The 14,543-nt window shown below is 40.7% G+C and overlaps 4 protein-coding genes and 1 long non-coding RNA gene across 7 annotated transcripts in view; 3 read left to right on the plus strand and 2 right to left on the minus strand.

Moving 5' to 3' along the window:
- Nucleotides 1-1,724: 1,724 nt before the first annotated feature.
- LOC145456096 (MRG/MORF4L-binding protein-like) lies at nucleotides 1,725-5,288 on the plus strand. The gene is made up of 2 exons (XM_080334138.1): nucleotides 1,725-1,938; nucleotides 3,115-5,288. The coding sequence occupies exon 2, from the start codon at nucleotides 4,320-4,322 to the stop codon at nucleotides 4,806-4,808; it is 489 nt and encodes a 162-aa protein (XP_080190264.1). The 5' UTR covers nucleotides 1,725-1,938; nucleotides 3,115-4,319; the 3' UTR covers nucleotides 4,809-5,288.
- Nucleotides 5,289-5,308: 20 nt separating this feature from the next.
- Nucleotides 5,309-6,954, plus strand: LOC145456092 (very-long-chain (3R)-3-hydroxyacyl-CoA dehydratase-like). The gene has a single exon (XM_080334132.1). It carries the CDS (start codon nucleotides 5,309-5,311, stop codon nucleotides 6,395-6,397), a length of 1,089 nt encoding a protein of 362 aa, XP_080190258.1. The 3' UTR covers nucleotides 6,398-6,954.
- A 52-nt stretch (nucleotides 6,955-7,006) lies between these two features.
- Nucleotides 7,007-13,837, plus strand: LOC145456095 (NADH-cytochrome b5 reductase-like). The gene is made up of 3 exons (XM_080334137.1): nucleotides 7,007-7,137; nucleotides 7,681-7,993; nucleotides 13,010-13,837. Exons 1-3 carry the CDS (start codon nucleotides 7,014-7,016, stop codon nucleotides 13,461-13,463), a joined length of 891 nt encoding a protein of 296 aa, XP_080190263.1. The 5' UTR covers nucleotides 7,007-7,013; the 3' UTR covers nucleotides 13,464-13,837.
- Nucleotides 10,736-12,636, minus strand: LOC145456097 (uncharacterized). The gene is made up of 2 exons (XR_013920496.1): nucleotides 11,918-12,636; nucleotides 10,736-11,179 (listed from the first exon to the last, which is right to left on the minus strand). It is a non-coding gene; the product is annotated as an uncharacterized LOC145456097 (long non-coding RNA).
- LOC145456089 (uncharacterized) overlaps nucleotides 13,679-14,543 on the minus strand; it is a 43,338-nt gene continuing 42,473 nt past the window's right edge. For all 3 annotated transcript variants that reach the window (XM_080334129.1, XM_080334128.1, XM_080334127.1), the window contains exon 25: nucleotides 13,679-14,258. In XM_080334129.1, the coding sequence (XP_080190255.1) occupies nucleotides 14,163-14,258 (96 nt within the window). In that variant the 3' untranslated portion in view covers nucleotides 13,679-14,162. The remainder of the gene's footprint in view (nucleotides 14,259-14,543) is intronic.

A 14,543-nucleotide genomic window follows, 5' to 3' on the forward strand; every position in this document is an offset into this window, starting at 1 on the left:
AGTTCTAGTATTGCTGCATCCTGTGTAGGTATCGAAAGTTAATTATAGAATCGTTTTCGCAAATCATTTGACGGGAATGAGTGGCTACGCGTATTGCTAACCTCATGATTCAAGTGATTTTGGGGAGATGTTTTCCTGGCGGTTCAGTGCGAATATACTCTAGATATGATGCCCGAGTGGCAACAACGTCCGAACATGTCCACATTCAAGTCGAAATACAAGCAATTTCTTCTAAAAGAATACTAGCGAGTCTTCAGGATCACCGGACCACGACCTAACATCGACGAGAAGTGGCGAGATATCGCAGTGGTATAATCCGCGGCTGCAACACCAATGGGTGCGGGTTCGAGTCCGACCGAGGTCGACTTCCGAATTCCGATTCCTAAGTGTTGGAGGTTTAAAAAAATCAAAAAAATCAAATTTTTCTGTCAACCCCATGAAATTGTTGAGCGGTCTTCAGAGACGATGCAAAACAAATTTGACTCAATTCCAACTAATAGAAGCGAAGTTATTGGAGTTATTCGTTGATATTTCTCGGATTATCGTCGGAGTATCGCTGATATTAAATGCTACTCCAAGTTGTTCCGACACCTTCCTATCTTTTCATTGTATCGCAGTCTTGTGATGTTTTGAAACGATGAACATAATAATAAACCTGATTGATTGATTGATTGATTGATACGTGGTGTCTTTATATAGCTCAGTGTGTCTGAGTGGTACCGGTGGTTCTAAATATAGATAGCTAACCTACGGATAGATGCGCAACACCCGTCGTCACGCTAGCTTGCTCGGAGGAAAATACTACTTAGCAATCTGAACGTATCGTAATTGCTAATCCCATAGCTGACGACTCGAGCGCTCAAATTAAACAAAGTTGATCTTATTTGAAAGCTACTGTCGCACTGATTCCGAAGATATACATTAAAATCCAATCAGGGCAATGGAACTCCATTGAAATACACCCTAAAGTCTGAAAATCGGCATTATTGTTCTAAACAATCGCAGCGACGCAGCACAATGACCATAACAATGGCCCTTGTGTGGTTGCGATTGTTCACAATCGAATTTTCGAATTTTTCGAATTTTTCATTGTTATGGAGATTGGCATTGGGACGCAACAATGATAAACAATGCTGTCTGGCTCTTTTTCACTTGAGCTATTCTCTCGTTTCGCCAGACACCATTGTTGCGTCCCATCATCATCATCATCATCATCATTGGTTTATTAGCAATTTTATCAGTTCAATACACCACAAAAAATGCGATACAATGAAAAGAAAGGAGGATGTCGAAGCGACTATAGGAGCTGTCTATGGAATTCCAATCTGCATAACAATGAAAAATTCGAGGCTGATTGTGGGAGTTCCAGGGCCACGAGCGGAATAAAATATATATTTCCGTAATCAGTGCAGAGTCAGCTTACGATTGATACCTGTTTTACCAAATTTAATGCTCGGCAAGCCGGTCAAAAATGACCGTCAAATTGCCTGTAGCCAAATGGAAATTGTAACGTGATACAGTTTTACTGAGGCGTGACATTTGCTTGTGTCGACACCATATAGGACACTATGGTGTATCTATCCGTAGGTTAGTTATCTATATTCTAAACTACACCAGATATAATAATGCTGTCCTGCCGCTGGCGGCACTCCAGCGTCCCCAGTACGCAGTGTGCAGTCATGTGTTGCGCATGTAACCGCTACTGTATGTCTGTAAAGTAAACATGGCGGTTACGCCGGGTCGGTTAATAGTGGCGATTTCTCGAGAAAGGTTTTCGCACCACCAAGTCCAACTCTACCATAGCCAGGCCTCCAAGCGTTTTAGATATTTTGGATTCAATGTGAGGCACTGAGTTAGAGCAGGGCAAACTCGTCAGCGGTATAGCGGGCGGTTTATGTGTTGTGTATTCACACAATTCACGTCCATGGCGTCCGATGGGTAACCCTAAAAGGAGGGAAAGCGGTAACTGCGGAAAACGCGGAACTCGCGGAAATGGCCCCTAAAACGCGGAAACTGCGGAAAATGCGGGAAACCTCGATTCCTAAAGCGCTGAAACAGAGGAAAACGCGGAACGCGGAACAGTCGGTCATTTACCTCTATATAGATCACAAAGTAGGCACTAAAACGAGGAAACAGCGGAAAAGGCGGAACGCGGGACAGTCGATCATTGACGTTTGTAGATCTCACAGAGGAACTCTAAAGTCTGAAACGACGAAACTGATTGACACCAATTTTAGATTAGGGTTAGGTTAGGGTTAGGGGAGGTGGGATATTAGGGTTAGGGGTTAGGGTTAGCTTAGGATTAGGTTAGGGTTATGATTAGGGTTAGGTTAGGATTAGGGGAGGTGGGATATTAGGGTTGAGGGAGGTGGGAGTGGGATATTAAGGTTAGGGGAGGTGGAATATTAGGGTTAGGGGAGGTGGGATATTAGGGTTGAGGGTGATATTAGGGTTGAGGAAGAGGGGGATGTTAGGGTTGGATATCATGTCCCTAACCCTCTTCTCCAACCCTAATATCACCCCTCTCCCCAACCCTAACATCCCCCTCTCTCCAACCCTAATATCCCACCTCCCCTAACCCTAATCATAACCCTAACCTAATCCTAAGCTAACCCTAACCCTAATATCCCACCTCCCCTAACCCTAATATCCCACCTCCCCTAACCATAGTATTCCACCTCCCCTAACCCTAATCCCAACCTAACCCTAATCATAACCCTAACCTAACCCTAATCCTAAGCTAACCCATAACCCTAATATCCCACCTCCCCTAACCCTAATATCCCACCTCTCCTAACCCTAATCTAAAATGGGTGTCCCGCAGTTTCGTCGTTTTAGATTTTGGAGTTCTCTATGAGATCTACAAATGTCAATGATCGACTGTCCCGCGTTCCACCTTTTCCGCTGTTTCCTCGTTTTAGTGCCTGCTGTGTGATCTATAAAAGTCAATGACCGACTGTTCCGCGTTCCGCGTTTTCCTCTTGTTTCAGTGCTTTAGGAATCGAGGTTTCCCGCTTTTTCCGCAGTTTCCGCGTTTTAGGGGCCGTTTCCGCGAGTTCCGCGTTTTCCACAGTTTCCGCGTTCCCTCCTTTTAAGGTTACCCCCGGACGATAGTTCGCGGGCGGCTGAAATTCGGATTTGAACTTTGGTCAAACTCAATAACGACTACTGGCGGACGTATCGTTATTCATCTTTTACGTGCGCCAATGACCCAAGTATAGGGATGTTGTAAGAATACATCTGCATCTTATATCTTCATTCATCTCGTAATAACGTGAGAAAAGAAATGCTGAACAGAATTTTTAGAATTTGGGAAAGGCGTGATTTCCGAAGCGACGCCGGCTATCCACGGCTGAGTGAACACGGCTTGGAATAGTGATTGGACAATGTCTATAGACGCTGTTTCCTTAACATTTGTCGGCCAGCCATTTTGCAGTAACATAACTAACCGAACTGAACTAGACTTGAACTAGTTGACAATGGAATTGTAATAGTCAGCAATATGCACTATTGTTCAATAACATACCCGAGCGGCCTGAAAACTTGCTTCAGCGACAGGCTGTCGTGAGATCTATAGCATTCATAAAGTCGTTGACGTATAGTTGTAATTTTGGTTTCAAATAAATCGGTGGATGCATGTGTTCTACGCACATAAACCGTGACATAGCCGTATATGCATGGAGAAATGAACACATAAAGTTGACTACCTCGTTCAGTAGCGTCAGGCGCACGTCATTTCGGCTGACCATCTCGTAAAAAATTGTTGGCATTCGATAAATATTCAAGTTATACGTATAAACCTGGTATCATAAGAATCAGAAGATTGCAAGCTTTCCCCACAAACCAATGTGAGGCCACAAGGAGTCAAGGACGTACATAAATTAAGATATGACCAGATGAAGTATTGAAATAAGCCTACGCCTTCAGAGGCTTGAGATTTTAAAAGGAAATTTCAAAACATTTGTATCCCAATCAGCGGCATTGTTCCGAACAATTGGTGTGCCACAGCAGTCCACACATATCATCGTCGAATCTACAATCGATGTGTGCGTCTCTGCTGGCAAATTGCCGATTTACAAAACGGTTCGTTGGCCTAGCTTTATGGACTAACATAAATTACATCCAGAATCAGTAAAACTAACATATTTTGAGTACGCGTCTGAACTATCCTCGCGGGTCTCATTTGACCTGTTGGGTCTCAGTTGTCCCACTTCTACTTTAATTCAAGGTTGGAGCTTTTCGTGGCCACTGCTCCTCAATGCTCCATACATGCGATGCATTTCTCTTTCCTGAGTGACAGATCATAACAGTTGTGAAATATGGTAGAGGGCGATGGACAATCGGCCAATGCTGTGCTCTGGAACGCTGACACAGAAGTTTGTTTATTTTACGCAATGAAAGGCTTCAAACCGGTCGGAATCAACAAGCATTTCCATATGATGGCCATTCACAAAAAGTTCAGCGAGTCTATTGGACAATCTATAACAAGCGCTCAATTGTGGGAACATTTAGGCACTATGTATAACCTGCCGGTATTAGACGAATCGCAAGGCTTGCCGTTTAGTAACAAGGTTGAAGAATTCAAACTACCTGACGAAATGATGAATTTCGGTAAACCTCCGACGGAAAAAATAAAAGTTCCTGTAGCTGAAACAACGCCAGAGCCTCCAAAACCAAATATTGTCAAGGAAACACAGTCATCGAAAAGTACCACAACGGCTAAAAGTGCCAGGAAACGTACACGGACTATTCCTGGTCAAGGTGGTGGAGCTGTGGGCCCTGGTTCTAATAAAAGAAAAAGGCACTGAGCAGAATGTGGAAGCTGAAAAGTGCCGAGCATAGGAAATGGATGTCCCATTTTATGCTGCTACAATGTATATGAAGCGCGAGTGGCAATGGTCGATTCTATTCGATCGCATCACCAGGTTGCTATAGTGTGCTGTTGAATGTGGATAGCATTCAATTCATTTCACCCTGACCTCCTATGTCCTTTGAAAGTAGCATATCATTGCTGAATTCATTTTCATTTAGCCTACTTTGTTTATTTCATTCTGATGGTGCTTCAGCATGGTAAATAACTGGTTTAATATAGGCTATTTTGACAATACATTAATGTTATCTGGGTTTTATGTTACATTATGTTATGTCTTAGGCTGAAACTTGTAATGTCAGTGGTCCAACGTGTGCATATTTTATCAAGATGGCTTGCAAACGTTCAAGGTTCAAGTATGCTATTATTGCATATATTCTCAACCGTAAGCCGGTGTTTGCCTGTCATATTTCACAGAGAGCGAGATAGCGTAAAACCATGGCAGATCGAGTCCTTCTGCCGATAGTGCGATGGGCACAAAATCGCGAGGTCATTACTCTGAAAATTGAACTCATGGAATGTAAAGATCCAAAAGTGAACTTGCTGCCGGATTCAATCCAATTCGAAGGCTCGCAAGGAAAGAACCGCTATGGATTTACTATCGATTTTTTTCAAAGCGTGAAAGCCGAAAGCGTAGTGCATAAAGTCAGCGGATCATACGTGGAGATATTTTTGTCCAAGGACGAGGGGAAATGGTGGTCTCGATTGACGAAACTTCCCAAGGCGCCTCATTTTTTAAAGTTGGATTTCGAGAAGTGGAAGTCGGAATCGGAAGATGAGGAGGATAAAGAGAAAAAAGAATCCGACGCTCTAATGGCAGAATTAATGAAAGACAAGGTTCGATATGAAAACACGTTGAAAATTTTGAAATCCTACTACCTGGTCCTATACAATGCGATACAATGGTTAATGCATGTGTACATCTTCCTATTTTGTGCCGTCAACATATTTCGAGGCGGCACGAAAGTTTTTGCTCACACTTACGACCGTTGCGGTAAGACAGTGCAATTAGCCGTCGGGTTATCGTGGATGGAGGTTATCCACCCTTACACTGGGATAACAAAAGGCTCGTGGGTTACCCCATGCATACAGTGCTTCGGAAGGAGCTTTGCTATGTTCTGCCTGTGGTTAGCGGCGGATGACATAATGAAAGAATGGTTTATTACTATCCTGTTCATGGCGTGGAGTTCCATTGAGCTAGTGCGCTATCCTCTTTACATCTGTCAGCTGGTAAAAGTTAACCTTTATGCATTGACGTGGCTTCGCTACACTATGTGGATTCCACTCTATCCTCTCGGGGCGTTGATGGAAGCGATACTGTACCTCAATTCGGCATATGCAATCGAATCTAAAAATCTGTATGAATTGCAACTGCCTAATCCTTACAATGTAATCTTCAAATTCACTTGGCTTATTCGCCTTCAAGTGGCGGCGTTGCTGTACTCGATTGCTTTTATCTTGGTACCTTACATGTGGAAACAGAGGAAGCAGAGACTGGGAGGCCAGAGAAAATACAAACAACCTTGAAGCATTTTAGAGTCGTGTCACAATATTTTAAAAAATCTATGCGATCAGTCAAGTTTATGCGATAACAGGGGTCCCATTTTTCTAAATATGCTGTGTATTAGTTTCAATTAGCAGCAACTTCTGTTAAAGATTACACCAGCCTGAATGACGATTCCTGTAGACACAACTAGAACGCATATGGATTGTGTTTTCATTATCCGTTTCCTGGAATCATTACTTATCAACATAGGCAATTTACATAACATTTCTCTTCAAATTGATGTGCAACGCTGAAGTGACAAACAAAATCAAAACGTAGCGAATCAGTGATTTTGTCAAATGCAATCATGTGCTGTTTCTTAGTAAGTTTGAATTTGATACATAAATATCCTGTAATTTCCACAAGACCACAACCCTATTCTACTCGTGAGTATTTTTAGTTGGATCCTGTGTTTTATATTGTTTGCCACCAATTCAAAATGATCTGTGCTCTGTCATGTAAAAGTAAATCTATCTACAATCGTTTTGTGTGAATTAGCTAACATCAGCTAGTAACAATATTGTTGTTGACTGACAGATATTATGCGGTATATTTATTCAATACCGGTAGTGATAATAAATTATACTGAACTACTTGATGAATTTGCCTCCAAGGAAGCCGGATGAAAGTGAATGTTGTGGCAGCGGTTGCAATAGATGTGTTTTTGATATTTATGACGAAGAAATAAAAATTTGGAAGAGAGGGTTAGAGCAAAGCTCAGGTTAGTACCCGCAAAGTGTTTAGGTAGCACACTGGGTAAATGTAGATACCTCCTGAGAAGTTTGAATTAATTGATAAAATGATAGGCTATCGACTGATTACTGCCTCGTAGTGTTCAAATTAACCTATACAATACATGCCTTGTAATTTCTCACAAAAAAAACAGCTGAAAATTTACATCCCATAAAAGCTAGTACTCGGAGTTAATTGGTCAAAGTAGCTAGCCATTGCTACTCAAGTAGATGTAATGTCTAGCAATCCAAGTAAAAACAGAAGAAATATTTTGACTACAGCACAAGTGAAAACAAGGCATCACTTGAGTCCGGTACATCATGGCAGACCTCTGGGACACCTTATCTTTTCATTGTATAGCAGTCTTGTGGTGTGTTGAAATGACGAATTTGTTGATGATATATTGATTGATTGATGTGCACCAGATATCAACAACGTGGTGGAGTCTGCAGCCGGTAGTTCAAAGGCCCATCCCAATCAATAAAGTCGATATCGTAACATGATAAATCAGACCGTCATTTATAATGCCTAGGTTCTGGGCCGGAAGTGCTTCGTCCAGATGTGTACAGCAGTGTGAAGATCGCAGCTATCGAGAAAACCAACCCTAACACCTTCGTATACACCCTGCGGAGCATAGAAGACACGCAGGCATTGCTAACTCTGAAGCCTGGTCAACATGTGCTGATCAAAGGCAACTTAAACGGGGAATCAATATGTCGCCAGTACACTCCGTTGAACTGCGGTTCCAAATTAATGGAGTTGAGGATATTAATCAAATTGTATGAGGATGGAAAAATGTCATCTATAATCAAGCACTGGAGACAAAATGATATAATCGAATGCAGGTAATGTGCCATTTAGTCGAACTTGGTTGCTTATAAATACTTTTTTGAGACAAAAATGGTATGATCGTATGTACGGGTACGTTTTGAAATTGGACATAGCAGCTGGTACTGGAGCAACAATATCCAAAACTAAGTCTCAAAGAAGAATTAGACTGGTGTTTCCCAAAGGGGCCGGTATTGCCCCCCCTGGGGAAGATTTTGAGAGACAGGGAAGCGTAAATAACGAATGGGTGGATTGTGGTGCGAAAATGTTTGAACATTAGGTCAATTTTATTGAGAGAAAATAGTGTGGGAAAGGTGAAAAGAAAGTATGTGAACCACTGTATTAGACAGTGAAGGCTCTTGAAATACTATTATACTTAATTTGAAGTATTGCTGTAAAATTCTACTCTAGACGAGATCGTGGCTCCCAAGAAACTCGAAATTAAATTTGAAGAATAGATAAAAAAAATAAAGTTTACCAAAAGTACTCTTTTCGTGTTTATCTAGTAATTACAATTTCCATTATGCAACTATTTGACTAATTTTGTGCTGCCACTTGAATGTGTTCTTATAACAAAAGTATGTTCCGGACTAGCGATAGTTGAAGCTGCATTGCCCAATAGTAGACGCTTACGTGACCTTTGACACGAACCAATCAGGTTGCAGCAGGATGTAAACAAAGAACAAGCCCGGGCAAGCTTACTATGAGCTCTTATGGAAAAAGGTTGAAAAATGAAGGTTTTAAGCAAGATTACGTTGAATTGGAGATGACTGGCCTTAATGAATAGTAATAGCGTAGAGCTAGTATGTGGTTGCAGCTTTTAATCTAGGATGAACATGAATGGTGGCAAGTACGCACCAGCGTGCTGTGTCCAAATGTACGGGTTTTTGACAACTTTTCTGATTAAGCGACGATTGTTGTATACTATACTATAGGATTGTGGTAATGCATATTTTGACGATTTCATAGGCTCCAGGTCTCGAGCAAAATTTTCAAGCATATCTCATGTTCAGAAATATATATACTATAAAATATAGCTGCTGCCACACATCACAATTTTTGTGTATTGATTATGAAACTTGAAAGCTATGGAGATTCTATCGAATTTATGGATTTGAGTGGAACAGCATCTTCTTCTAACACCGCGGAGAAAGCTACGAAGTATTTCATGGAGCGCTATGCACACGATTTAGGGATAAAGATTGAGGAGACAATCCACTCTTTTTAGAAGCAATATTCTAGTGAACAGCCAATGTTATCGCAACTTGCGGAAAAGTGAGATAATACACTCAATGGAAATACACGTTCTCGGAAAATCCATTATTGATCGGTCTTGCACTTGTAAGACAGGGTAAGTAAGGAAAAAGACATTTTTTCAGAGACTCCTTATATAGATATTTTAACCATGATTTATTTTCATATTAGGTTCTGATATATGCTCTCATGCATATGCATTGATTAAGACAATCCAGCACCTGAAGCTAAAAGGACTACATTGTGATTTGCATCAGCATCAGTGAGCTCCATCGTGATTGACAAGCAATCTCTCCACCGTACTCGCAACCGATCAACTCCTGCCTTAAGGTAGATTTTGGTGTATCTGGTGTCTTCAGTTTTATAACATTCCATCATACACAAATAATCCTAGAACATTTTCATCTGGAGAATTGTTCATTCAACAAATTGGGCATCTAAATGAGCTTCAATAATGCACACCACTGGAATATCTAGACATGCACTGTTGGTACAGACTGACCATGGCACCGCGCAATTACGATCCGTAGCATGCTATTAGGCATTACGATATTGACAATGGAACTGAATTTGCACAATTGCCGAATATGTTGCGTCATTCATTTTTAATTTTCAATCTTGAATTAGAGTATGCAATTTGTCCATATATATTTGGTTAGTTGTGATACACAATGCTGCATAGTGTAGCGAACCGCTGGTCCTTTTAACCCAATGTCCCTAGCTAACGCCAGGCATCCGTTATGAAGGAAATATACTTTGCGTGTATTAGGATTTTAGTATATCATGACAACTTGTAGAACTCTACTATCTCTGCTAGTATTGCGCAAGCGTTGTAAGCATTGTTACGCCAAACATAGTCCTAGCTAGAGTACTGCCTTTTTCCTGTCACTTGAACTTTACCAACCCGTTCTCATTGGCTAACGCATTACAATCGCATTCATTGTTACGCATTTTCGGGTATATAAACCCATGTTTCTCTGTGACGGCCCTTGAGATCTGAGATTCACCTCAGCGCCTAACGTATCTCTGCTGCAATACATCCGTACCGAGTGAAACTGTGAGTTAAGAAGTCGCCAACCTAAAGACAGCCAGCCAGTCGCCAAGTCAGCTATCTACTGCTCCAGGCACGACACAGCCTCACCGTCACAATAGTATGACACCAGACAAAATTTTATACTCCTTGATTCTTCCGATCAGCTGTTCAATATGAATACGTTCTCTCGCCATCTTTCTTGTTGTGGAACAGTCTGGCTCAGGCATTTGACGGTGTGTAAATCACGTGCAGGAATATTTAAATCTAGATTCAATTTCTTGATATCAGACTCAATGGTGAATCCCTTTTCTGCCATGATAGCATTGCCTGGCTCACCATAGCTGAACTCCATCATTTTCTTACATTTCTTGTCGAATCCACATATTTAACTAATATTTCGATCTGAAATGCTCCCTGTGAATAGTTCCTGCATAAAAGTAAGTGTACCACAATCCCCACAATCCATCAATCCTTTCAAAGTTGTATGGGATTTATTGACAGTCAATAATCATTCTAGATTTGAGAAATCATGAATGAATGCAAATGGTGCATTTTTAAGAACCACATATCTACATGGCCAAATCGCGATTTAATGAAGCAGTTACATATGGCTGACCCAATGGTTAAATACTATGCTTACAGCAATACTATAAATTTGACGTCAGTAGGATAAGTCGGGCAATTCAGAAAGAATTTAATGTAGTCTAGCATAAAATTTCAGCTTCTCCGCATCTTTTGACATTATGATGCTCCTCTGAGAACTGAACTTCACTAGCAATAATTGTCCGTCAATTTGTAATTTTCCAGGACGAGTTTACTGTTTTATGCTTCTATACTTCTTCCAGAAATTTGATTTTCTTGCGTTTTATCCATCGACTTCCTCTTTCTGCAGCTTCATAAAAGATATCCATCAAGCCTGCACAAAATATATAATATGTTTATTTTACAGAGCAATACTGCTGTGCAGGCACATATCAAGGCGTACTCGTCCGACTCATACAACGTATCACCGCTACCAATTTCAACTATTCGTCTCATTATTGAATATATTGTTTTCAACAATTTCAATACATTACACACCATCAAGCAACAAAACTGGAGTGGAATAAAACGAGACACACACCAAGTTGATTGTGGCATCAAGTGTGACTGCATTTCAGATTGGATTAATTTTGAAACACAGAATTGTTTCATCTAGATCAGTGGTTCCCAACCTTTTTCGACCTATCGCCCCCTTTTCAAGGTCAATACCGATCATCGTCCCCCAAATTTTGTGTACCGAAAATTGGGCATACAAACCTGTAATCACCGGCGGGTTGACTAAAAAAAAGGGTCAAATTTTTGGCTTGATGTCTAATTTGACACACTTTTGTAACTAAATTTCCATGGGTTGACTAAAAAAAAAATGTCAGCCGTTTTGACGCGTCATCGCCCCCTTCGCTATTTTCGCCCCCCGTCGCCCCCTTTGTCCATTTTCGCCCCCCTGTCGCCCCCTTCGTCATTTTCGCCCCCCTAGACCGCCAAATCGCCCACGTTGGGAACCACTGATCTAGATTCTAGATTATGTCACGATTCAATATTTTTGGTACAGTAATAGATACGTCATTTTCTTAATAAAATGAGAACTCAGATGACTACAAGGAAGTCCACATGCCTTTATCCAGATTTTACATTCTTCCATGCATGTCATTGGCTCTGGGAAAGGTAAAAGAGCAGGAACGGTCTGGGTAGCCATCTCCATGTTACACAGGCTATTAGCACAGTGTTTATCCGGCATTTATCCTGATAGATTCAATACACGAGCTAGAACAAAAAATGACGATTTCAGCTGGGAACGGATCATGTTGCCTAACATATATCATATTAATATGATCATTGAATATGCAGACAAGTGTCCAGTGTAACAGTAATTTGCTAGATAATGATACGACTGTAGACTACTATATACAAATGTCGATTCCATAAATAGAACGCATATAACGCCACATAATGGATACCACACATATCCTGACTCACTATTCCTCTAATACATTCTATTCGGTACGACAATCCTATAGTATACGACTAAGGATAATACAGCAATAGTTGCTTCATCCGAAAAGTTGTCAGAAATTCATTCATTTGGACATACCATGCTGATGCGTGCTTGCCATCATTCATGCTTATTGTAGGTTATAACACTGCATATACATACTAGCTCTATGTTATTACCATTCACCAAAGCCAGCTATTCCCAATTCAATGTAATTTTGCTAAAAACCTATATTTTTCAACCCTTTTCCATAAGAGCTCATAGTAAGCTTGCCCGGGCTTGTTCTTTGTTTACATCCTACTGCAACCTGATTGGTTCGTGTCAAAGGTCACGTAAGTGTCTGTTGAGACGACTCAAATCAAACTGAAAACTATGCTCTTCTCCACAATATTACGAATGAAATTAAGTGGCAGGCCTACAGGTAAAGCGTAAGTGCCCTGAAAAGATTATGTGATATTTATGGTAATATGAAATATTTCACAGCCCGGTATTTGCATACCCCTTGGTGAATTAGTGTACCTGTGATTATAAAAGTAATTTTTGTGGCTGTGATCCTGGAGATTCATATTTCCTCGGATCTGACAATATCACTTTTAAAAGGGTAAATATTTTTGTTCTTATAGCCTCTTTAGGCGAAACTAGTAATGTGCATAATATCAACCGAACCATTGTTTTTCTTCCGAGGGAATTTCAAAATTGCGTCACTGCTTTCAGAGGCCCCAGCGGGAGCGAGGTATGCCCCGTGACAAATAATTGCGATACAATAATCCTCATAGCTGCTGGCACAGGAATAACGCCGATGGTTCAAATAATCCAAAGCCTATTGAACAATGAAGAAGAAGAAACTTCGATTGTTTTGCTTTTCGCATGTCGGACTTACGAAGAGATTTGTGTCAAAACAGAACTGGATGGATGGTCGGATCATTGGAATTTTTCTGTCGCATATTTTCTCAGCCAAGAGCAGCCCGATGTCGTGAGCCGGAAGAAAAAGTACAACGATAAAATAATTTGCAGACGGATCAAAGTATGCGATGTCCAAGCAGTAATTGGGACTGTGGACAAGTCAAACTTCTACGCTTTTGTATGCGGACCTCTAGGCTTTGAGGCTGACACGAAAAAAATGCTGTTAGCTTGTGGAATTTGTAATGAAAGTGTGGTGACGTTCTAACTACACTGAATTAATCCTAAATCCATAAATTTTATCTTCAATTTTGTGTATAATACCTATGCAATAACCTGTACAATGTTGTTCATCACTCACTACATCTATTAGATAGCGCTAACATAATGCATTGTGGTATTCTCAGTCAAATCTCATTCATAATCTGAAGTAGTATACAATATTCTGAACCGAATACAGCATTTCAATAAACAATTGCCACGTCGGTTTGAAAATCTTATATTTCTACGTCACAATCAACACGTCAACAAGATTTACCGATTGGACTAGCTACAAAAATATATATCATCTAACATTGCGGAAAAATACGCTACTAGTTAACTAAAGGAACAATCTAAGAATATAAACAACTTTGAAAGACAGCATGCTTCTAAACAAAATCTGTATGGAGCGAATGCAAATGACTGACTTTTACAAGGCACATTTATGATCAGAGAATTCATTTCGGCTGATAATGAAAGATATCCGTCGGCGTAGTCAAGTGACACCTAGTTAACGTTTTTCATTGTGTTTCATGTCACAGTGGAAGTGTTCGAACGTGTCTTCACATTTTTCTCTCTTGCGTCTGTGTCAATGTCATCAATTTTTGCGAAGTCGTAAAGGTTGGATTGGGAAATTGAGCAAATCCCGTGAACTAGGCAGGAAGATCATTTTAGAGTCTTGTCCGATGTCGATTCGCTTGATTGATTATCGCCACACGGGCTGTGAGCTTTTCGATGGCGTCTTACTCTTACCGATGGACTTGTTCAGGTGGTTTCCTCTGACGGAAGCCTCTTCTGTACCCTGGAAAGGCAAAATACTGCTGCGATCAAATCGAAAATTCTTGGTAAACCAAAAACTGGTTATGTACCAATACCGAGAAAACCATTACAAAGAATGCCATTACCGAGAATGGCCGATGCCAAGAATCTACCGTAATTTTCCGAATATAGTGCGCCCCCATGTATAATACACACCCTTAAAATGACGTGTATATTCTGGGAAAAAGCCTGCACCCATGTATAGTACGCACCCTGCATTCGCAGTGCATGAATAGCTGTGTTTTAGAATGCGATGTTGTTCTGTTTT

This window comes from Botryllus schlosseri, chromosome 14 (genome assembly GCF_051294905.1).
Source record: "Botryllus schlosseri isolate E-star chromosome 14, Bs_hap1, whole genome shotgun sequence".
Taxonomy (NCBI): Eukaryota; Metazoa; Chordata; class Ascidiacea; order Stolidobranchia; family Styelidae; genus Botryllus; species Botryllus schlosseri.

Excerpts from the sequence above, each read along its gene's own strand:
- LOC145456092 (XM_080334132.1), top strand. The coding sequence starts at position 5,309 with ATGGCAGATCGAGTCCTTCTGCCGATAGTGCGATGGGCACAAAATCGC.
- LOC145456095 (XM_080334137.1), top strand. The coding sequence starts at position 7,014 with ATGAATTTGCCTCCAAGGAAGCCGGATGAAAGTGAATGTTGTGGCAGC. Across the intron at positions 7,138-7,680 it reads AGGGTTAGAGCAAAGCTCAG|GTTCTGGGCCGGAAGTGCTT; the intron begins GTTAGTACCCGC and ends TATAATGCCTAG. Across the intron at positions 7,994-13,009 it reads AATGATATAATCGAATGCAG|AGGCCCCAGCGGGAGCGAGG; the intron begins GTAATGTGCCAT and ends CACTGCTTTCAG.
- LOC145456096 (XM_080334138.1), top strand. The coding sequence starts at position 4,320 with ATGGTAGAGGGCGATGGACAATCGGCCAATGCTGTGCTCTGGAACGCT.